The sequence below is a fragment of the Brachyistius frenatus genome, unplaced genomic scaffold, assembly GCF_029030835.1.
Source record: "Brachyistius frenatus isolate BFR_SWC_R1_liver_20210118 unplaced genomic scaffold, ASM2903083v1 Contig_210, whole genome shotgun sequence".
NCBI classification, from domain to species: domain Eukaryota; kingdom Metazoa; phylum Chordata; class Actinopteri; family Embiotocidae; genus Brachyistius; species Brachyistius frenatus.
The window spans coordinates 329,276-354,356 of NW_027210809.1; the positions used below are offsets into that span (position 1 = coordinate 329,276).

Sequence of the window (25,081 nt, forward strand, 5' to 3'; positions counted from 1 at the left end):
TTCGCTGCACTAATAAAAGCTTTGCTGGAGCTCAGAGACCCTGATTCTCTGCAGGCAGACAGGAAGGTCGGAGTGTTTCTGCAGCATACAAAAGAAGCACTTTAACCCGCAGCTGTGATGTCACTTCCTGTGACTTCACTTTTGGTAAATGGCAAGTGGCCCTCTCTTACAGTAACTGCAGCCCTTATCCACAATGCACTGCAACAGCTGGGTGTATGAGACTTCTAAGAACCCGAGCTGTGCTTTCCCACAGGCGCTGTGTGTTTGTGTGTTTGTGTGTATTTGTGTGTGTTTGTGTGTTTGTATGTTTGTATGTGTGGTCAATAACCAGGGACAGTCAGACACACTGTAGAAGACGGAAGAAAAATATTTAAGTTTGTTTGATTTTATTTTTAAACATAAATTATGACCTTAACACACCAACATCATGTGATCATGCGTGGAGTTCCCCAAGGCTCGATCCTGGGGCCTCTTCAACTTAACATGTTAAATGCCTTGGAGGGCATCGAGGAGGTGGCCTGCTGCGATACTAAAGGGTACTTCATTAGGACCGCAATGGAAACCATGATGATGCCGAGAGACACGTTGAGTGTTTCAATCCCCCTGTGTCTGTGGTTTTCTCTGTGAGTGTGTGTCATTGTGTGTCATTGTGTGTGTGTGTGTGTGTGTGTGTGTGTGTGTTTCGGTGTTAGTCAGCCTGTTGCAGACGCTGTTGCAGGAGAAAGGAAAACAGTTTTTGCATGTGTACAAAGGCCCGAAAATATTCTGAGTGGATTCAGATCTGCAGGACTGCTGCTGCAAAGAGGCTCCGTGAAGGAGTCCGAACATCGCTGTTGTGCTTTCTGTCGCCGGCGGCGACCTGTTTCACACCACCTCCTGAAAAGCTCATCAGAGAGGAAACCATGACTTTGATGGTGTTTGATTGGCAGCATAGAGAGTGTGAATGTCTCACACTTCTGTCAAAACTGAACTGAACAAAAGTTTGCAGCTTTTTCTAAATTCACACATGAAGACTCTGTGAAGCTAAATGCTAACATGCTCACAAACATGCAGGTATATTGTTTACCTTTTTATAATTATTCGGTTATGAACAAAGGTAGTGGACTCTAATTGAAAGGTCAAAGGATCACCAAATTTCACAGCGATCCATCTGATATTGATCGATTGATGGTGATGAAACCGCAGCATTAAAAAAAATCAGGGCTGAAAATGCTAATAAAAGTACGGCTGAAAAGAAAATCAGAAAAAAAATCAGAAATATTTATACTTTTACTGTTCATGTTATCAGCAGCAAATGTCAATCTGTGACACACACACACACACACACACACACACACACACACACACACACACACACACACACACACACACACACACACACACACACACACACACACACACACTTCTTCCTTTTATTTTAACTTGTCATGTTTTTTCATTTTCTGTCTTCAGTGGTTAGATAACGATCTGTGTGTGTGTGTGTGTGTGTGTGTGTGTGTGTGTGTGTGTGTGTGTGTGTGTGTGTGTGTGTGTGTCACTATGTATATATATTTATATATATATTTATATTTATATTTATATATATCTGCTCTTCCACTCTGTCTTCCTCCTGTCTGGCTCCGCCCACCTGACCTGCATCTACTCTGTCAATCAGCTCTGTAGGTATAAAAAGCTCCAAGTGCACCACTGCTACACCGTCAGTTTGTAAGTGTCTTCCCTGGTGCTCAGAGGTTTGTTTGTTTGTTTGTTTGTTTGTTTGTTTGTTTGTTTGTTTGTTTGTTTGCTTGCTTCCTTGCTTGCTAACCTGTGAGGCTTTCCTACATTTGTTCTTCGTCCTGCTCTTTGGGTTTAGTTCGGCTCGTACGTGGACTTTGGACATTTTGCAAGTAAAGTTTTGCTCTTCTTTTTTGCACTTGAGTTCCAAACTTGTAATCAGTTCATCCTTCAGACCAAGTGGACGTTTGTGCTAAATGTGAAGACGCTCTGTGGTGGTGTTTACTGTGATAACGTGTTTTTTACGAGAATCAGACAAACAAATGAGAGAGACGTGAGGTCATCATGACCTTTGACCCCCTAAAATCGTATCAGTTCTTTTTTGGCACTGAATTAAAATGTTTGCTAAATTTGATCAAATTCTCTGAGTGTTTTTGAGATTTCATTGACAGTTAACAGTCAATGATACAGAAAGAAGTGCGTAATACAGGCACGTTAGCGGTCAGCTCACCATCTAGCCGTGACATTACAACGCTTTGAGACAAATAGTTTTGTAAAAATGCACGGATGCATTTTATGTCTGTAAGTGTTTCATCTTCATCCTCCCAGTCACATGGGAAATAAAACAATATAAAGGATTGTGATTGTATTTGTGTTAAAGCAGATGTTTCAGGGAGATAAAGAAAATAGGGTGAACTGGCCCTTTAAGAACCTGAACTCATGTGAACCAGTGCCTTTTTATTTTAATGTGTGTTCTATAGTTTCAATGAAGATAATGACTGTTGAAAAGAAACACACACACACACACACACACACACACACACACACACACACACACACACACACACACACACACACACACGCTCATTAACATATTAGATATAATCACACTGTGGCATTTCCATGAAGTTGTGTTGTTTCCTGTTGCAAAGGAAGCTGAGTGGGTTCACAGCATACACACACACGCACGAACGCACACACACACACACACACGCACGCACGCACGCACGCACGCACACACACACACACAGTTATATTTTTTTATGCAGGAGTAGAAAGAAGTAACAGAACAGTGACACGCTGAGACAAGACAAACCTTATAGACTGATGTATTGCCGATCAGGACTTCTACCTGCAGTAACTGATGAACTGTGCCGATGTCTCTGCTGGCATCTAGTGGACAGAGGTCGCAACTACACCCAGAACATACACGAGATCCAGCTGTTGAACCAACTTTGCATCGTTTTGCGTCGATGCTCAACAAATGTTTTGAGTCTTTGCAGCTCATTTTTGTGTCTTTTTTGTTGGTTCGTGGTCATTTTTGAATCTCTGTCTTTGTTTCGGATCGTTTTGAGTCTTTTCACATGATAACAGTCGGTTTTCATGTTTGTGTTTCAATTTCCTTTCAGTTAATTTTGTCTATTTGTAGTTGTTTTACCTGGTTGATGTTTTTCTTTTTTAAGTTGTTTACTTCGACCCGTTTACAATTTTATCTGTGTTCATTTTGCATCTTTTTGTTGTCACTTTGCATCTATTAAAGTTTTTTTTTATTATTGTGTCTCCTGTCCCTTCAAACAGACGCCTGCACACACTCAGTATCATATTTTTTTTACTGAAGTCTGCAAATCTAATTGTCGTTCATTGAATTCTTAAAAATGTAAAAATAAAATAAAACCTAGAGCTTCATTTATTTCAAAAATACGGTTTCCTTTGAACATCTGACCAACCCTAAACTCGGAGAGCAGTTCAGTGATACAGGAACTGACATTTCTAGCAGACAGTTGTAGGATATTATGGGATGCAGTGATGCTTTTAAAACAGCAGGTGGCAGCAGAGAATAAATTGAATAAAAAATGAGAGTAAACTTTTACATAAAAGCTCCCACTTTGTGCAACAGTCAGTGTGAACGGATCCGACCTTGTGCAGGCTGAGCTTCAGCCACCTTCATCTTCATCTTCCTCAGTCATTATATCACACACACTCATATTAATACACACAGCTGGTTATTATTATTATTATCATTATTATTATTTACAGCTCAGCAGCGGCTGATCAGACTGAGCGGGTGAGAGAGGCGGTTGTACGATGAAGAGAGACGCTGGAAATAAACTGACCTCTGGCCCGACAAATCTGACACCCTCACCCTCACACACACACACACACACACACGCACACACACACACACGCACGCACGCACGCACACACACACACATATATATAACACACACGGTTTTCCATTTGTCCTGAACTCAGAGACCCTCAGAGCAGATCACCGTGTGCCGGCTGGAGTCTATATTCAATTATAGTCAGACAGACAGGCAGGTAGACAGACAGACAGTTTCCACCGCCGGTTTTATATTTAGGTGTTCAAACTGTCTGGCGAAGGTGAAATGCTTGACTTGAACCGGAGAAGCCGGTGAAGTAACTCTGATAATAAAAACCTCAAACTGTTAGCAGAAGATCTTCACAAAGTTTTTACATTTACGTGCTCAGAAATGCCTCCATGAAAGTTCGCTGTATGAAGATCGATTAAAAAAGTTCCTGTTGAACGCAACACAGCGACGCACACAGAGCTGAAACTGAAGCAGCGTTTCCAGCCGAGTGTTCCTGAGCCCACGCGGTGATTTCCACGAAAGAATCGTTGCTGTTTTTAAAAGTAGTGCTGCAGTTTTTGACCTTCTCTCCCTTACAGCTGAATTTGAGTCACATTTTTGGGGGGGACACAAAATCCTTGTTGTTGTTGTTGTTGTCATGTCTGAAGAAGCCCGTTGCCATTGCGCCACAGTTCAGCTGGTTTGTGTTCTCTGGGTTTCAAAAGATGCAGAAACAGACAGGAAACTGAAACAAACTGATATTAAGAGAGAAGAAGAATAAGAGCACACAGACTAGAATACAGCAGGGAGGGAAGGACAACGAGGGACAGGTGAAACTAATCAGGGGGGCGGGGCCAACAATCAGACAAAGGACAGGAAGTGAAAATAAGACAGACAACAAAGAGGTGAGTCGTTATAAAATCCAGATCTCTGGTCTTGGACAGTGACGTTCTGCCCCCTTGAAAACATGAATGTTTTGCTGCCGTACTGTCACCATGGCAACATAAACAAAAATCATTATATATCATACTTTTATTTATTTCTGCTTCCCGAACGTCGTCATTTATTTACCCAAGTTTAATAGGTTTCGTGATATTTTCCAAACTTTCGGGGATTCAAATTTAAAAAAAAAAAAAAAAAAAAAAAAAAAAAGCGAACCACAGGTGGATGGAAACGCTGGCTGTCACTTAAAAATAAAAAACAGAAACACACAAAACAAACCGTTAACGAGGTTTTGAAACGGAGACGACAAAAGAGTTCATGGCAGACAAATGTCACGTAGGAACAGCTGCAACATCAGAACGTCTACAGTACGGCTGTTTTAACATTTGTACAGTAAGTGGATATTAATTTGGACCCATAATCCCTTGCAGCAAGTCACACTCTATCAGGTTACCAGTCTGTGTATGTGTGTGTGTGTGTGTGTGTGTGTGTGTGTGTGTGTGTGTGTGTGTGTGTGTGTAACTGCAGCCGTCATGACCTCCTGCTGAGGTCTGAGACACATCCAGTTTTAAATAGAGACAGAGACACACACACACACACACACACACACACACACACACACACACACACACACACACACACACACACACACACACACACACACACACACACACACACACACACACACACACAGGTCTGTTTGCGGTGACTCTCGGAGCTCCACGGCGGGATCGAACATGAGTCCAGATTACAGATTAACCTACATCACGGCTACGTCACCTGTTCAGCAGCTCCCCCCAACTCAGCAGAAAGTGTCGCAGCCGTGTGACGGAGGTTTTTAGCTCCACGCCGACTCACAGACCATTAAAACATTCGAACATGTATGTTATGGGATAATATGCTCCAAACAATGTGACAATACTGTAGATGTTTACATGTGAAACAAGAAGGGCCGCATCACGGCCTGTCAATCAAACGCCCCTTCCCTTACCGCTTTTTGAGGCCTAATATCTTAATGAATGAGGGATTATTTTCAGATGGACCTCCAGAAAACTAAGAAGAAGGAGTGACTTTAGCTAACAACACCGAGATAACTGATGGACACATTTTATTCACTTTGGATTTGATGAGAGAAGTTGAATGGGAGTCTATGGAGCCGGAGGCTTTTTGGAGCCGACCTCTAGTGGCACTCGCTGGTATTGCAGCTGAAGACACTTCTTGCATTTGCTTCACTTTTCAAACCTATTATATTCAGTCTGTGGTCTGAAGTTTGCGAATTGTTGTTTTGAAGCCTTCCAGTCTGACATTTTATCCAGGTTACATAAGGTTTTGGATAAATAAAATTTTTGTCTGTAACAGTTATTCAGTCTGTTAAAATGCAAAACGTGTGTTGGCATGTCTAAATGATTTAAATTCATCACTTTCCCTGATGCTGGAAATGTGTGTGTGTGTGTGTGTGTGTGTGTGTGTGTGTGTGTGTGTGTGTGTGTTCACACCCAACATTCATTGCGTCAGCTTCCAGATTTAAAACTCTTTGGCTCCGCCCACCTCATCAAGGAATCCTTCTCACCTGTGTAGGAGTCTCCATAAGCTGCTTTTCTTCCCACATTGTCTTCTTCTTCCACCTGAAAGGTAAACTGTTGTGTGTGTGTGTGTGTGTGTGTGTGTGTGTAAAGGTAAACTGTTGTGTGTGTGTGTGTGTGTGTGTGTGTGTGTGTAAAGGTAAACTGTTGTGTGTGTGTGTGTGTGTGTGTGTGTAAAGGTAAACTGTTGTGTGTGTGTGTGTGTGTGTGTGTGTGTGTGTGTGTGTGTGTAAAGGTAAACTGTTGTGTGTGTGTGTGTGTGTGTGTGTGTGTGTGTGTGTGTGTAAAGGTAAACTGTGTGTGTGTGTGTGTGTGTGTGTGTGTGTGTGTGTGTGTGTGTGTGTGTGTGTGTGTGTGTGTGTGTAAAGGTAAACTGTTGTGTGTGTGTGTGTGTGTGTGTGTGTGTGTGTGTGTGTGTGTGTGTGTGTGTGTGTGTGTGTGTGTGTGTGTGTGTGTGTGTGTGTGTGTGTGTGTGTGTGTGTGTGTGTGTGTGTGTGTGTGTGTGTGTGTGTGTGTGTGTGTGTGTGTGTGTGTGTGTGTGTGTAAGGGTAAACTGTTGTTGTTTTTGTGTACATGTAGGTGTGGCTTTTTTGTTGTCGTTTTATTTTTGAGTTCTCGTTGATAAATTTTGGGTTTAATAAGATCTTGATGACGCCTTGTTCATCTAAACAGTTGCTGTTAACGCCGTACATGCCGGTTGCCATGGCAGCGCGCCTGGCCGTTTCCATTATGAAAAAAGCCGTGATGTCACATCCTCTTTTCTCGATAACGCTGCATTTAATTAGCGCCTTGGGGAGGGGGGGCTCACGTTGTCATGGTAACACCAACACGGCTAAACTTCATTAAAGCCAATTAACTGACTTTTTCCTGTTTGTTTGTAACCTAACGACAAAAAAAATAAAAATCTAAATAACCAATAAAATGTGCATGTAATTTGAAAGATACCCACAAGTCTTAGCGTTTAAGGGCTAGTCTGAGTGCTAAAGCAAATAAACTGACTTCAAAAAGTGTTGTCTTTCAACAATCAAATAAATCAAATGAAAAAAAACAATAAAATGTGTAAAACTTGTAAGAACAAGTCAAACAGTCGTCACAGCTAACTTTAGCCAAAAGCTAAATAACTGACTTTTTCTCGCATTCGCTAAACATTCAAGTTTTGATGCATTTTAAAGTTTAATTGTTTGTCTTGATGTTTTTAATGTGTTTTTAGGAGAGAAACTATTTCACAGCTGTATTTAAAACTGGAACGACAAACTAAGTTGAAATGTAGCTAGCGGAAGCTAACGTAACATTTTTAGCTAACGTGCTAGCATTGAAAGCTGAAAAAAAACAACTAAACATAATTTTCACTTCTGAAAAACTTGATTTATCAACAAAGAACAAAACGCAAAGATGAACAATAAAACTGTTTTATTAATAATAATAATAATTTTTTCCACCACAATAAAATTTAACAAAGTTTCACTAGAAAAGTGTCGACGTCTGTTCTGTACAGTAAATACAGTACGTTGGAAAATGGCCGCGTCGTGGCACAGCAGCGCATTCAGCCCCCCCCCCTCAAAAAGAACCCAAATCATTATTCAAACACTTTGCACATTATTTACAGATAAAATCCACGATTAAAAACCCAGCTGGCGAACAGACAGCGCAGCTTCACGCTAAACAAGCCGCTAACCTCGGAGACCTCCCGATTCAAGCCGTGTGGCTAACGAGCTAGTAGGCTAACTGGCTAGCGAGCTTGTTAGCCTACAGCACAAAATAAAAAAGAGTTTTTCTGAATGCTACCGAGGTCCGTTCAACCAGACTTCATGTTCTTTAAAACAAACATCATCACATGTTCTCCTTTCCCTCCTTTTTTGTTTTTCTTCTGGCTGCTGCCCCGGTTGACCTTCGTTGACCTTCGTTGACCTTCATTATTATTCATTATTCATACTTGTTTCTTTTCCTTTCTAACGACCTAACCCGCGCGGCCATTTTGAGCGGCTAGCTCTCAGCTAGCTTTGTAAAGGAATGCACTTTGGTAGATTCAACCAAATGCCCTGGATGTTAGTCACAACAACGACAACAGTAATAATCAGAATAATTAACTGAGCGATCTGAGGTACCGACGTGAAAACAAAAAGAACGCTTTAAAAACCACATTAATGCTAATGCTAAGTGCCGGTGCAAAACCCGTCTGCTGAAGAGCTCGTCGCGGCGTTAGCCGGCAGGTACGAAAAAAAAGACCAAAAACTGCTATTTGCTACTAGCATCTGAGTTAGCAGTAGGCTAGTGTTAGCTTCACTGTGGAGGAACACAAACATCAGTGCAGCGGCTAGCGGCTGGACGCTAGCAGTCGAACGGCTAGTGTTAGCTAAAGCCCCGTCGTCAGCAGGCGTCGCCCGTCGGTCCCGAGGCGACGAGTGGCGACAGGTGGCTGATATGTGTCTGTACATTGTGCAGCCATGTTACACAACCTCCCCACACACACACACACACACACACACACACACACACACACACACACACACACACACACACACACACACACACACACACACACACACACACACACGTCAGTTTAAAGCTACGATCTGCGGTTGGTTCGTTGGCTCTGGAAACACGGCGAACGCCCAGAAAAAGTGACGAAACAGTGAACAACGTTAAAAAAGATCTTTTTTTTTTAAATGGCTGCATTAACGTTGTCGGGGGTGGGGGGGGGGGGTAAACATTTTTTCCGGTGTTTTTCTGCCCACACAACCAAGAAACTAACGGTACTGAGAGGATTAAAGAAGTTGGTCGACGGACAGAAAACTTAACAGTTTGTTGAATGAAACAAAAACAAAAACAACAAAAACAACAACAACAACAACAACAATGCCCCCAACTTTAAAAGATAATGTCTTCTTTAACGTACAAAAGACCTGCTGGCTTCGTCGGTTGCCGTGACAACTAAACTCAACATTAGTTTTTGTGGTTTTGGCGGTATGTCGGAGAAAGAAGAAGAAAAAAAAAGAGACGTTAAAAGCCAATTCTTCAACGACACGTCGTAGTTTCTGTTCAAGTTTCAGGCAGATTTACGATTATTCAAATGTAACTACGATGGCCGTCGCTTTTGGGGTTATTTTTGTTGTTGTTGGGGCTCCGAACAATTTTACAGAAGCGAACGTAGTTAATTTGTCGGTGGAAAAGCTTAAAAAAAGATTTTAAATCAAGTTTAGGAACCAGAACTCCAAATGGTGGAATCTTGATTTCCATTTTTATATATAAATCCCGACGTTTTCTTGCAGCAGCTTCCCGATCGAAGTAAATCAATTATCGCAGCTAATTTAACTTCCTGGCTTTTTCCTCTTGGTCTCCTTTTTTATAGATGGAAGAAAAATGAATGTCGGGTTGCGGTTGGTTTTCTATCGGTTTGTTTCGGACCCTCTGTTTGGAAGTCGAAGGTCAGAGGTCAGACGGTGTCACCTGGTTGTCTTTGGGCTTTTGCTAAAATAAAAAAAAAAACCAGGAGAGCCAATCAGCATGCAGACGACTTTGGCCACTAAAAATCTCGTGCTGTCGTGAGTTGCACTAAAAACATACTAAATGACATTTGTGAGGAATATATGAAGTGATTGTTGCCATGACATCACTGCTGTATGTGTGTGTGTGTTGGGTGGGCGTGGCATGGCGATGAGATACTGAAGGCACAAAGTTACGACTCTCAGCACTACGTCTCACTACAAAAACATTTTCTTAAAAAAAACAAAAAACAAACAAACAACCAAACCAATCAAATCCTCAGAACAAACAAAAACATCAGAGAGGGACCTCTCCCCCCTACTTCCTCCTCCAGGAGGGGGCGGAGCTTCCCCTGAGATGGGCGGAGCAGGTAGTGTCTGTGCGTTTTACATTATCGGTTCCTTTCTGTGGATCACGTCACCGTCGCCGCCGTCCACTTCCTGTGTGCTACATCACATCGCCAGGGCGACGGCGCTCACGGCCATCCCTGGGATAGTCTTCTTCTTCCTCTTCATCCTCCTCCTCCTCCTCCTCCTCCTCCTCCTCCTCCTGATATGACTCCATTTTCAGAGTGCGTTCAGATACAGTTGTGTGTGTGTGTGTGTATAAATATGTGTGTTTGTGAGGGAACAAGCTTTAAGAAAACCTTTCGTCACGTCGATATTGCACACACACACACACACACACACACACACACACACACACACACACACACACACACACACACACACACACACACACATTCAAGTATACAGTATGAACTGCACATCATAGTAAATATGTAGATTAGAATAATAAATACTAAAGTGTAGCAAATAAATAAAAATGCATCTGCTAACATCCTTCCTACCCCCCCGCCCCCTCCCCCCACCTCCAATCACACTGATAGATCCGTTAATCAATACTGAACTTTGATCACTTCATTGGCAGCCATGTTTGATCGCAGATTTTCCCGCTCCTTATTGTAACTGCTCGTTTTCTGCGTTTTTTAAAATCCGATTTAATCTTCGGTATCAGAATCTTCTGCGTTCTGCTCGGAGCAAATAAATCGATTGTTATTTCGTGACGCGCGGCAGCTTGATGGCTCGTTTTTGTAAACGTGGACTCTTTACGTTTCTTTACGTTTACACCGTTAATACGTACAAATATAAAAAGACGCACACGGGCGAACTTTTTCAAACGTCAATCATGTAAATTCACGAATGTCTTCAGAGGCGTTTCTTTCCGTCTGATTAATTCTCACGTCGACGGACTAATTTCCCCGAAGAGGCTGATTTTTGTGACCGTTTGTCGCGTGCAAACATAACGAGGATTTATTTTTTTCCAAATTCATTATTTCTTATCTGAATCTCATTAATTAGAAATCAGCTGATCTCCTCAGGACGACGCGATGTTTCAGTTTGTCGTCCTAAAACGTGCCTGATAAAAAACATCGTTATCATCCACCGGCTCTTTTCATTTTTTTTTTTCTCCTCTAAATGAGGATTTAAAGCTGTAAAAAATTCATAGAGCCGACTACTTAAAATATACACCGTTTTATTACGGGCGATATTTTGCTGTCATGAGGTTTCTGTGTCGAGAAATGTATCTTCGTTTGTTCCCAGCAATAAAAAAAAAATCATTATTTAAAAATGGCTTTTTTTGAATGTTTTTTTGAATTAGAGCCCTTTGATTTGAACATTATTTATAACTTATTTAAAACCACCTTCACTCCTTCAACAGCCATTTTTGTGCCCTTAATTTCAAAAAGGGAACAAAAACTTTGCTCTTTAACCCCGAACATCCTTCTTTAGTCTGATCATCTTAAAAAAAAATAAAAATAAAAAAAAGTGCTCAAACACTAAAATCGTACAAATAAAAGTCCTTTCGTCATTCTGTGCTTCGTAAGGCCGGGCAGTGGAGAGCTAGCAAGCTATGGCTAAAGAAAGGCTAAGGCTAGCCACCAGACTGCCAAACAAAGGCAAACGGTTAGCCAGCTTATAGCTAGCTGACCTCATTTTAAAAAGTTTGCTAGGCTAACTGCTAGCCCAGTTAGACGGTAAAATCGGTGGCAATATGAGCCGAACACAAAACAAATAGACGTCTGAATAACTAACCAGTGACGGTTAACAGTTAGCTAGCCGACAGGCACTATGCTGGCGCGATAACACAGGCTAGCTACACGCTGTACAAACAAACGCTAGCTACGGGAGTTAGCCAGCTAACAGGTAGATGGTTCAAGTTTGGGGGGTTCCTGGGATCTTTGATTTTGTGTTTTCATTTAAAAGTCAACAAAATATTGACGAATGTCCACCGACATCCCCCCAAAACTGAAAAAGCAACACAACATTAGCCGTTTAATCGCTGAAACAAAAGACGAGGAAGCTAATCATTGACACGGCTTCGGTTATTTTAAAGATAATATCAGACTTTTTTTTTTTTTTTGTTTTTTGGCGTCTAATCAATTAATCGACTTTGTTAAATAGATTCTGTGCTAAAAAAAAAACTTTGTCGAAAAGCCTTGTTCCCTCCGTCAGCACCATGTTGTTGATGTGTTTTGTGAGTTTTGGAGCTACGTTGGTTTGATGTGTTCTGATTGTCTGAGCAGCCCCCCCCCTTCCTCCCCCCTCCTCCCCCCTGCCTCCCCCCCCTTCCTCCCCCCAAAACCCCCCTCCTTCTTTTGCTGCTCAAAAAAAAGTAAAACAACGTGTTTTCAGAGAGTTTTGAACGCACCCCAGTTTATCAGTCACGTTTCTTTCGTACGTCCCGGCACCGACACCCCAACGCTTAAAGTTTCCGTTTGTCCCTGAATGCACCCCAACAACGCTGGAAAAATCACCAAAAAAACGCTCTTCAAAACTGGACGAAACCAGTTTTTTATTCAGTTCCAGCCGCTTCAGCTCAGGAGCAACGGCGTTCTCGTTTTTCCCCGCTGTAGCGCCGCGGGGTGCATTCACTCTCAGCTGACCAGCTTGGGCAGAACCGTCCGCGGCTGGATGTTCCCGTTGGCGTCGGTGATCGCCGCCAAGTTAGTCCTGGTTTTGGAGGAGGAGGACGTGGTGGTCGAGGAGGCGGCGGCGAGTTTGGAGATGGAGGTGATGGCGCCGTCGGTGGGGCCGCGCTTGGACGTGGACGTCTTCTCCGGGGCGGCGGCGGTCGTCGTCACCGTCGGCGGCTTGGGGAGGCGCCTCCTCAGCCACGGGTGGCGCAGCGCCTGGGCGGGTGTCATCCTGAGCACCGGGTCCCACTCCAGACACTGCTTTAGGAAGTCCAGGAAGAGCGGGTCGTCGCAGCCCTTCAACGCCACGCTCCAGTCCTTGCTGCCCGGCGCGCCCCGGGCCTTCCCCCGCCGCGAGCGCCCGGCGTTCAGCACCGTGGTGCCGTCGGGCAAAGTGGTGACGGTGCAGTACCGCGGGTACCCTTTGGACGACACAAAGTTCTTCGCCCGCTTGGAGGCGTCGAGGAGCTTCTGGCCGGGCATGCCCAGCAGCTCGATGACGCAGGCCAGCTGGTCGGCCTCGTCTTCGCCCGGCAGCAGCGGGTAGCCGGTCAGCAGCTCGGCCAGGATGCAGCCCAGAGACCACATGTCAATCGGCATGCCGTACCTGGAGCCTGGAGGACATGGGGGAGGGAAGGGGAGGGAGGGAGGAGGAGGTTTAGATAGACTTCCTTGAACACAACAACAAGGAGTACAAATTTTGTGTGTTGATTTTCGTGGCTAAAAGAGAGTAGGAGGAGCTTGTGGTGATCCCATGGTCCTACCCCACATCCGGGTGGTGGCCCCTCAGAACGGAGCTAGAAAGGGGCGGGGCTTAAAATCTTAAAAGTAAGGAAACGTGTGTCCTTTTCTTACCTAGAATCACCTCCGGCGCTCGGTAGAACCGGGACTGGATGTAGGTGTAAACCCTCTGATGTTCGTAGCAGCTGGAACCAAAGTCGATGACCTGCAGGAAGACGGAAGGAATGTTTTTTTTACATTGGGTTTGTTTCAGAAAACGGACGCCGCTTCTCGCTACGTGTATTTTATCCGCCTGACCTTGATGCCGCTGCGGCCCTGCTGCTTCAGCAGGATGTTCTCGGGCTTGAGGTCGCAGTGGATGATGCGGTTCTTGTGCAGCGAGTCGAGACACTGCAGGATGGAGTGGGCGAACTTCCTGACCAGCGGGAGGCTGAAGCCCTGGAACTTGTTCTTCTTGATGAGCTCGTACAGGTTCATGCTGAGCAGCTCGAAGGTCATGCAGATGTGGTTGCGGAAGGTGAAGTTCTCCATCATGTGGATGACGTTCATGCTGGAGTCCTTGTCCTGCTTCCTCAGGTGCTCCAGGATGCGGATCTCCTCCGCCGCCTGCCGGTGGAAGCGCTTCTCGTTGCGGACCATCTTCAGAGCCACGTGGGTCTGAGACTTGTGGTCGAAGGCCTTCACCACCTGGCGGGAGGACGAGAAACACGACGCTCCCGTTAATGTTTAATCTGTGAGAGCAGATGGTCGTCGTCACAAAACAACAGTAAATATCTGGAGACAGAACCAGAGGGGGTTTATCTTCCGTCTAAATAACTGTCAGTGGGGCTGTAGACATACAACTGTAAACTTTAGGCGTTCAATCAATTGATGAATAATCGTGAATAAACCGAAAAAAGACTAAAAACAACCAGAAAGAGACTCAAAACAACCAAAGAAAGGCTAAAAGGGCCTAAAACAGACTGCAGTAGTTGTAGTACTCCTACCTGTCCGAAGCTGCCCTTGCCGATGACCTTCAGGACTTCGTAGCGGTAGGAGACGTGGTCGTGCGGGACGTGGATGTAAGACCCCTGATCGTCGTCGTAGCCGCCGTTGTTGGCTCCGCCCATCACGCCTGACCTCTTCTTAGCATTTGGACCAACAAAAAAGACTGAGGAGGAAAAATAAGTCCAGGATTAATAACTGATATATTACCGGGTTGTTAATCATCACTGTTAAGCGTCTCACCTTCAGGGTAGCTGAACACCTCGTGGTGTTCGAACGAGGACATCTTGGACATGAACTGCTTCATGGCCTGCTCCGGAGACAGGAGGCCGGTCTTCGGCTTACCGTCCGCCAACTTGTTGCAGGCGGCGCTGCCCTGGCGGCCGTGGTGGGCGTGGTCGGACGCCGAGGTCTGCCGGTCCGGCAGCGGCAGGCCCGGCCGAATGGAGCTGAGCGGCGCCAGCCCGTTGGGCTGCGAGGTCAGCACCGGACGTTTGTTGGTGTTCTCCTCGTACAGCTGGGTGACGTGGAGCTGCGACGAGAGCTGGACGGCGTCCGACATGGCGGCTTTAGAGCCTCCCTGAGCGGGAAAGAGAGAACCGGTGAAAACCTCCAGAGAATCATCCCGTTTTTTTCCTGTTCTTCAGTAACACAGCGATCCAGTGAGAACATCTGTATATCTGTGCAGAAGCTGCCTGAGAGTCGCCTCGTTTTGAAGGTTTGTTTCAGTCTAGCAGAGATCCAGTTATATTTCTGTGTATATTTATGGGTTCGCTGCACACAGGAGCTGCTAACGGATAATTTGGGCTATTTTTAATGGTCCCACAGCTAAAATGAGGCTGTTAAGATTTTTCAATTTCTCAGTTCATAAAATGAGCGCTGACTTTCAGAGTCACAGGTCAGTCAGCTTTAACACGCAGATACTTACAGTCTCCGTCACTTTTAATTGAAAAAAAACGAATAGAAATCATAGAAAAACAAGACGGTCAGAAGCTGCTTGAGAATCGCCACGTTTTGAAGGTTTATTTGTCTATTTGTCTGAATATTTATGGATTTGCTGCAAACAGGAGCTGCTGACGGATAATTCACTTAAAAAAACGCTGTACACCGGCAACCGTGGCATTAATATACATCCTGCTTACATCTCCAGATGCATTATGGGAGCTGTAGTTTGAAACATTCAGAGCACGATTGTCTCCAAAGGAAGTCAGACGCTTTCTCTTCCTGTAACTTTGTCTGAAAATAAGATTTGAAAGTGTTTCTTTGGTCCTGCAGCTGATCTAAAAATAGCGATGCGGATAATTAACACGTAGAAAACAAAAGTAACCCCCCCCACCACCACCACCACCACCACCACCACCCCCCATCCTCTCCATCTCCTATTGTGTCTCTTTGGGTGAGTCACTCCCTGTTGCCGTGGCGATCAGCACACCTGGTTCCTTTCAGATAACAGAGGTGTTTGGTTTCAGTTTGCCACACGCGCAAACACACACACACACACACACACACACACACACACACACACACACACACACACACACACACACACACACACACACACACACACACGCGCGCACACACACACACACACACACACACACACACACACACACACACACACACACACACACACACACAGGTGGCCCGAGCGGCTCAGTTCAAAGTCCCGTCTGTTTACCACAACAAGACAACAACAGCGTGTGTGTGTTTCTGTAATCCGGCCGCCGAGGTGATTGTTGTTTTAAAAATGAGGACGTGCATCAGGAAATACAACAAACACACACACACACACACACACACACACACACACACACACACACACACACACACACACACACACACACACACACACACAGATAGCAGCCGTGTGTGTGTGTGTGTTTGTTTGTTTGTTTGTTGCCACCAGTTACAGCGACATATGAGATCTGAAGTGACTCCACCTCCACCTGACAACACCTGGACTGTTTTCACGGTCTGATAATCGGCTTAATTACTTGATTAATCGATTAATAAATATTTATAAAAAATAAAAAAAAAACTGTAAAATAAACAGTTGATTATCAAAATTGTTGCTTGTTGTCGTTATTTTCCCGTCGATCAACGAATCAAACGAGCGCTTAAAATTACACCTCAAACTAAGCTTTTTACTTTCTATCGTCTTTTTCTTCGGAAACAGATTAAAAAACAAAACAAAACAAAAACAAACACAAATGTACGACGTGTCCAGCGTTCGCTGCCTTTTAGCTCCGCCTCCTCAGAGAAACGTCCGTCTCTAGATGTTCTCCAGTTTGTCGCTAAATGCTGCCGTTTGCTGCACCGTTGACAAAATAAAAACAAACAGAAAACGACACCATGAGCCTGAAGAACGAACCAAAACATTAAAATCGTAGCCGAACAGCTAAAAAGTCACAAAGATCGTCGGAGCAGCGAAACGAAGTTCATTCTCTGACAGATAGAAGTGTTCATTTGACACATTCCTCATTCCTTCAGGCCACATTTCCCACAAACACTTATTTTTTTTGGTAATAAAGTCAGTTTTATTTTGAAAGGCTGACTTTATGTTGTGATACTTTTTCTGTCCAGGATGTTTTTGTGGAAAAAAAAAAAAAGAATTGCAGAAATTTTACTTCAAATATTGAAGAGGTTTGTTTCCACTGCAGGTTAATATTCATAATTCATAACAGCCTCTTCTAACGTGCAGCAGGAAGTAGCGGTGATACGATAAAAGGCACTTCATAACACTGCAGCGGGTAATGGAGCAAATAAATGCTGCATCAGTTCCTTTATGCCATTAGGCATGTGAGTGTGTGTGTGTGTGAGTGTGTGTGTGTGTGTGTGTGTGTGTGTGTGTGTGTGTGTGTGTGTGTGTGTGTGTGTGTGTGTGTCCTTCACACCAGCCTATAAACCAATCAGCTGTTTAAAGCATCCCAGCCTATTATTAGCCGCGAGGCTCCAGCTGCTCGCCGGCCGGTTTGCTTCACAGAGCTAACAGCATGCTAACAGCATGCTAACAGCATATCTCCGTGACGAAGACACACGCAGGTGTGACCGCGACGCACGTAATCTCGTTTACTTCTCCCTAAAATCCAATCAGAGGACTCACCTGCACCACAAACCTTCAAAATAAAAGCCCTCAACCCCCCTTCTCCCCTCCACACACACACCTCCACCCCCCCCCCCCACACACACACCCACCCCCCCCCCCCCACACACACACACACTTCTGATTTGATTTGATTGAAAATGAAAGGATGGCGAGCGCGCGCTCGTACCGTCAGAGGGTTGTGGTTGTTGTTGCGGAGTGGCGGCAGGGCGGCGGGCGACGTCGTCTGGGAGCCGCTGTGACCGGGAGAGTAGACCGGCTCGCCCGCTTTGCCTGAAGGAGAGAGAGAGAAAAGAAAGAGGAGCTTTTATATATATATGGTCCCATTTTCAACCTCGTTTAGCATGTAGCTTAGCACGACAAATGTTTCAGTTGGTCTCAAACGCCTGAAAAACAAAGATAAAAAAAGCTTTTATTTGATCCGTTTGCTGTGGATTCTGCTGCAGGACGTGTTTTTCTGTTTCTCTATTTTTAGTGCCTTTTTTTTTTTTCATAAACGCAGTGATTCACTTCTGCACCTTGTTTATGAAACAGGTGTAGAAATAGAAATAAAAAGAGCAGCTTTTACAGGGTTTCAAAATAAAAGAGCTTTCTTATGAACACAGACAGTTTTAGTTCAAGAACGAAACCGACATGTTTTAAAGAAATCACAAGAAGAATATGAATGTTTTGAAGCAAAAATACAAATAAAAGCCTGAAAAAACATGAAACTAAATCCTTCACAATTAAACAACAAATTAAATAACACATTTTGGGAGTTTTTTTCATTTTCATTTTAATGAAATTCTTCATTGAACGACTATAATTTCTGCTTCACAAATGTACAAATGTTTGTTTTGAGGTTTTGTTTTATAACCTTCACTGAAAGAAACGTGAAACATGAAGAATAAAAGTGGAGAATCGTTAAATGAGGTTTTGTATGTTTCCTTCAGACCTGAGAGGACTCGTGGATATTTAACGAGATAAAAGGAGGAAAAAAGGAGGTTTTAATTACTGACGTCGGAGCGTTTAACTAGAACAATAAGTTTAATACTGTCAGCAAAAAACCTGAAGCTTCTAAGATGTGAAGATTTTCTGCTTTTCTCTTGTTTTAAGTGAAACAGAATGTTTTTGTTTTTTTACTGTTTGAGGAGAAACATTTTTTAAATGTGAAGACGTTAACTGATCATGTTCCTGATGAATCTATTAAATGTTTCGGTCGGTAAAAATGTCCTAAAATGTCCAAATACATTCAGTTCAATCTGGAAGTTTTCTGTCAAACTTCAACCTGCTGCAGGAATATTTGGTATTTCTTGAATTATTTTTCTGATCAATCAGGAAAAATAATAATGCGATTTGACGACGTCACACAGGATTAGTTTGGAAATCTAAATGTGTTGTTTATTTAAGGTTGCATTAAACAAGTGAAAGCAGATTAAAATATTTGATCATTTAAGGATCAGCAACAAAACAGTACTTTTATTTATCAAACATTTATTTTGTCGTTAAAATGCCAGAAAAAAGGTTTTCCTGCCGCTGATGCAGCTGCTGATAGAAGTGAAGAGATGCAGATGATGTCGACACGTCAGAGTTGTGATTTAAAGGCCGATCTTGATGACGGACTGAACATCGGGACGTAAAACGCGGCGTCATCAAGCTTCAGAGAGGCGGGAAGCTGCAGACTCGAAAACCAGGCGAGAAATCAGATGAAACTGAAGAACTGCAGCTCAAATCTGGTGGTCAGCAGGAGAGTGGTAGCCTCAAACAACCTCTAATAGCCTCAAACAACCTCTAAAAGCTTCCAACAACCTCTAATAGTCTCAAACAACCTCTGATAACCTCCAACAGCCTCAGATAGCCTCAAACAACCTCTAATAGCTTCCAACAACCTCTAATAGCCTCAAACAACCTCTAAAAGCTTCCAACAACCTCTAATAGTCTCAAACAACCTCTGATAGCCTCCAACAGCCTCGAATAGCCTCCAACAGCCTCAGATAGCCTCAAACAACCTCTAATAGCCTCCAACAACCTCTAATAGCCTCCAACAGCCTCAGATAGCCTCCAACAGCCTCGAATAGCCTCCAACAGCCTCAGATAGCCTCAAACAACCTCTAATAGCCTCCAACAGCCTCAGATAGCCTCCAACAGCCTCAGATAGCCTCCAACAGCCTGGGCCTGACTGGGCTTGACTGTGTCTGACGCGGGCTGAAGGGATCCGGTCCAGCCTGGACTCGGCGTGGCAGATTGACTCGGTCTAAGGAGGATGAAGGTTTTAATATAGCCCGATAATCCCCGATCAACCGCCTCCACCTCGCTCTGCCTCCGTTGCTGCTTCACCTCCTGTTTAACACCAGCACGACAGCAGCAAACACAGCGGCAAGGTCAAAGGTTGCAGGTCACCACGGACGGCCATCCGGCGGCACCGCAGAGTCGAGGAGTCGATAAACAGAGTCGTACTTTGACCGTTCTTATCTAATTTAGTTGTAAAGGAACTTAAAGGAACGAAGCACTTTCGATTCGTTTTTTTTATTGTCGGGTTGATTTCAGTTATCTTTTCTGATCTCAGGCCTCTTTTTAAACCCACTAACCACTTTTATTCTTTGTTTATTTTATTGTCTTTTAGACCCTAAATTTAAACGTGGATATGTGAATTTTCCCAGCGAGGATAAATATAGTATATTTCTATCTAAAATATGTCTCGTCTTAAGTGATGAATCGCCACATTTCAGTCGATCTATCTGAATTTACTTCCTGTGACTCCGCCCCCCTCGCTACCGTCTGGGTTTCTTCACTCTCGTGGATCTCATTTGGTCTGATTGAGTAGAAACTGATAAAGGAGAAGCAGCGAGGTCGGCTGACTCGGTTTGTTAGTTTGTTTTTATTTTATTTCGTGGTGACGTTGCTTCGAGGGAACAGCAGATCGTTCGGTCGGTTCGGACCTTCAGCTCTGTTTCGGTTTTTTTGCCAGAAAATTTAATTATTATAATTTTTTACGACCTCCCTGATAATAAAATTATATGTGCTGACTTCCTGTGACAATTAATCCTGCTGCATATCACAGAAATATTTGACTTGTCTGTAATATAGAATACAAAAGGCTACATCTCATTTCAAAATAAGAGCTTTAAGTGCTTTTTTAAATCCCATTCAACACATACAGCTTAAAGTGTGGAGAAAAAAACCTCCTCATTCACATCATAAGACCACATTTCCTACAAACCCCGTCACTTCCTGTTTCTCTGGTCAAGCCAACGTGTAATTTGTTTTGAAGATGAGAGGAGACAAAAAGGATGTTTTATTTTGAAAGGCTGACCATTTATTGGCTAAATTAGAGCAAGTTATTTTGATTTCCTGGACAGACTGATTGATTTGATTGATTGATTAATTCTAACTGTGGTTGAGGTTTCTGGACATGATGTCAGAGCCCAGTTCGTCATGGTAACAGCAGACGGATATCAAAAGCCCGGCAGGAGGCGGTCGGGGACCCTCGCGGGCCACCGTACCGTCTCCCGGCAGCAGCAGCTTCCTGTGTGGGTGCAGCAGACAGATGGTCTGTAATCCTGCTAACGAGGACGGCTCGGAGCGAGAAAGGCTGCCGGCACGACGCCCAACAACCCACGAGACGAGACGACAGAGCCTCCGACCGACGAGGAGCAGGAAACCGACGCAGACAAACACCAGAACGCAGCCACGAATGCACCGCTGCAGTCCTGTTGGTGACGGGCGGTCAATGTCAGAGGATGTTCTGACACCGTCCTCACAAGGTGATCAATACACACACACACACACACACACACACACAAAATGGCATTTAAAAAAAGAAGAAGATTTGAACACCTCCCTGATAAACGAGTAATATGTGGTGACTTCCTGTGACGATTAATCCAGCTGCACATCACAGAAAATGATTTGACTTGTCTGTGACTGTAATATAGAACATCTGATTTCAAAATAAGAGCTTTAAATGCTCTTTTGTGTTGAGTTGTTTTTTTTCAGTAAAATTGCGGAAACGTTTTTTGTGATTGTTACGATTAAAATAAAAAGTTTGATTTTGTGGCCGATTTTCTCAAAATTGAAGATGTAATTTGCGAAGTTTTGTGTGTTTTATGAGTTTGTAGGTAATATTGATAACAGCCTTAAATTCGGCCTTAACGGGCCCTCCGGCAGCTCCGCGGGGGGCCCTGAACATGTAACTGGGATTCACGCATGGAGAGCTCCCCCGGCGTCCCCGTCGGCCTCCTGACAGATGCAACGCCACCGGAGAGGAACGGCGGCGCGCTTGAATGTGAACTTGACACCGATCCTGCAAATACCAGAAGCGCCCGGCGAGCGCCGCCCCCGGCATGCCGCTCCACAGGCCGGGCGAGGAGGCAAAAATGACCCGCCCGCATTCGTCGCCGTGACGCCCGGCGCGGGGTCACAAACTCACGGGAGGAAAAAAACAAAAACAAAACCGAGCTCCTGATTCTACCGCCGAATAAACACCAACAGAAGTCACTGTGGAGGTTCAGTTTGTCCCGTCGCCGTCCTTTGCTAGTTTGGAGCAGGAAGTGACCATATTTGGATGAATATCTGAAGCAATAAACAAACACGCTGTACTTTCAAAACCAATGGATGAAACCGATCACAAAACAACGTGGCTAATTACAAACGGTAAAACAATCGCTCGTAGGAAACAGTTGCTACGAACTTTGGTTTAAAGTCAAAACAAATTAAAAATACCTGACGTTGCTGATATATGGAACAAAAATGGTCATTTTCTATCAATCACTGACTAAAAACCTCGTTAGAGACGATACGAAGCCGGATCGATAACGTTGACGTTACACTTCGACGTCGGCTGGTTGCGGAAAGTCGCCGTAATGTACGTGACTAATAAACACAATGTTGTCTTAAAGATCCCGTTTTACACTGTGATAACCCAACAACAATAACAGTGATGTCACCAATAATAATAATAACAATAACAGTGATGTCACCAATAATAATAATAACAATAACAGTGATGTCACCAATAATAACAATAATAATAACAGTGATGTCACCAATAATAATAATAACAATAACAGTGATGTCACCAATAATAACAATAATAATAACAGTGATGTCACCAATAATAATAATAACAATAACAGTGATGTCACCAATAATAATAATAATAACAACAGTGATGTCACTGTTAATAATAATAATAATAACAGTGATGTCACCAATAATAATAATAATAATAACAAGTGATGTCACTGTTAATAATAATAATAATAACAGTGATGTCACCAATAATAATAATAATAATAACAACAACAGTGATGTCATTGTTAATAATAATAATAACAGTGATGTCACCAATAATAATAATAATAATAACAACAACAGTGATGTCACTGTTAATAATAATAATAATAATAACAACAGTGATGTCACCAATAATAATAATAATAGTGATGTCACTAATAATAATAATAATAATAATAATAATAATAATAATAATAATAATAGTGATGTCACCAATAATAATAATAATAATATCTTGTTTGGGCTAACATAACAATAGCTTATAACATGAATAAGCTAATGTAGCAATACATTATAACATTGGCAGGCTAATTTAGCAGCTAATGTTATTATGTTTAGGTTAACGAAGCGATAGCTCATCACATTAGTCGGCTAATAATAAAAATAATAAAAATAATGACATTTTTCTGTCGTTCAAAATATAACAGTATATTTTAAACTGAAGCGTACGTTACGTCACGTGACATTTTCTGATACCAATACGTTGATAATAACAATAATGTAATAATACCGTGCTAATGTCGTCGTTTTTTCCAAATAACAAACCGTCTCTAACCAAAACAAAAACAACATATTTACATTTAAACTAATCTGTAAATATCATTCTGCTGGTTTTAGAGACACTAAGAACACAGAAGTATTAAACTGTACGTGGAGCTTCTTAATACAACATCTGGTTCATTTGAGTTCGTGACACTTTAAAATAATAATAATAATAATAATAATAATAATAATAATAAAAAAGGCTTTAAACATGAAACCAGAGAAACCCAGCTGAACTCTGACCGAGCTGAACGGAAGCTTTTTATTGCTGTCTGAGCTGGAGGCCTGAAATCACCCAGCAACCAGAAAACACCAGAAAACACCAACAAACACCAACAAACACCAAATCTACCCACAAATACATAAACAATCAGAGAACAGCCGAGAAGCTGCTCTGAAGGCTTTCCGACGGGAGACAGGTGGTCACACCGGACCACCACACCGAGGAGAGCTGCTGCTCTCCGCCGCTGTCACCTCTCATCTGCGGGCTAAAAATAAAGCTGACAGCCGGTGAAGGAGGAAGAAGACGTCCGGAGACGCCTTTCGACCTCGGCGGGTTTATTTTTCTGTATCTGGTTTTAAAACCTGAGCTCAGTTAATCCCCTTTTTTTAATTTTTTTTATTATTTTTTTATGAGATTACAGTTAATTTAATGAGCAGGAAGAGAAGAAAGACGAACGGCTAGCAGAGCCTCCTCCACCGAGCCTCCACCTCCGGGTCTCACTACACCGAGCGGAGGCGGAGAAAGCAGCGTCTCCGCCGCAGTGCCCCCCGCCGGGCTCAGGCGCCCTCTCGGCCGGATACAGAAGGCTGTGCTCACCCGTCGGGAGGACCGAGGCTCCGGGCTTCTTGGTTAACATGGCGGCCGCTCCTCTCCTCTGGTCGCAGACGGGGCATGACGCCTCCTCTTCCTCTATTAGCAGCTCCACCTCTTCCTCCTCCTCCTCCTCCTCCTATGGCTCCTCCTTTTTACTAATCCTACTGTCACACTTTAGAATAACTAAATAAAATAACTTAAATTTTAAACCAATCAGTTCCACCAGTTTTATTAAATTAAATTAAATTAAATTAAATTAAATTAGTGCCTGTGCACTTAAAAAAAAATTATATATATATTTATAACATAATAATATATATTTTTATATATTTTATTTGTTTTATTTATGTTTTTTATTTTTTTCATTGCCAGTAATAGTTGCCTATATGAGTGGCAATATCCTTTTTACTTTATGTTACTTTTTTATGTGTTTATTGTACTTCATGTTTCTTTATAACATCATTATATTGTGTATACTTTAAAATGCATATTGCTTATTTTATATTTGAACTCTATTTGTGTTTAATTTTATGCATTTTATCTGTTCTTGTGCATCTAATTATTTTTCTATATTTGTTTATGTTCCTTTGCTGCAAAGCACTTTGAGCTGCATTTCTTGTATGAAAGTTTGTGTATGTGTGCATGAAAACGAGAGAAATCTTTAATTTTTTGTTTACTTGTATCTCATTTTCAGACTTTTTGTGGTCATTTTTCATCTCTTTGGTTTGTGTGTCTTTGTGGTTTTTTTTATTTTTTTTTATTGAATTTCCAACAAGAAATAGCTTCAAACAGAGATGATCATTTTGTTAAATACAACAAATAAGCACT

The 25,081-nt window shown here is 42.9% G+C and overlaps 1 protein-coding gene across 1 annotated transcript; it reads right to left on the bottom strand.

Moving 5' to 3' along the window:
- Positions 1-12,465: 12,465 nt before the first annotated feature.
- Positions 12,466-24,366, bottom strand: dyrk2 (dual-specificity tyrosine-(Y)-phosphorylation regulated kinase 2). Its single transcript, XM_069719207.1, is given in 8 exon segments — positions 12,466-13,405; positions 13,647-13,737; positions 13,830-14,219; positions 14,519-14,682; positions 14,760-15,096; positions 17,789-17,892; positions 24,257-24,323; positions 24,325-24,366. Coding segments are annotated over 8 exon segments (1,815 nt in total). The 5' UTR covers positions 24,334-24,366; the 3' UTR covers positions 12,466-12,752.
- Between the last annotated feature and the right edge of the window lie 715 nt (positions 24,367-25,081).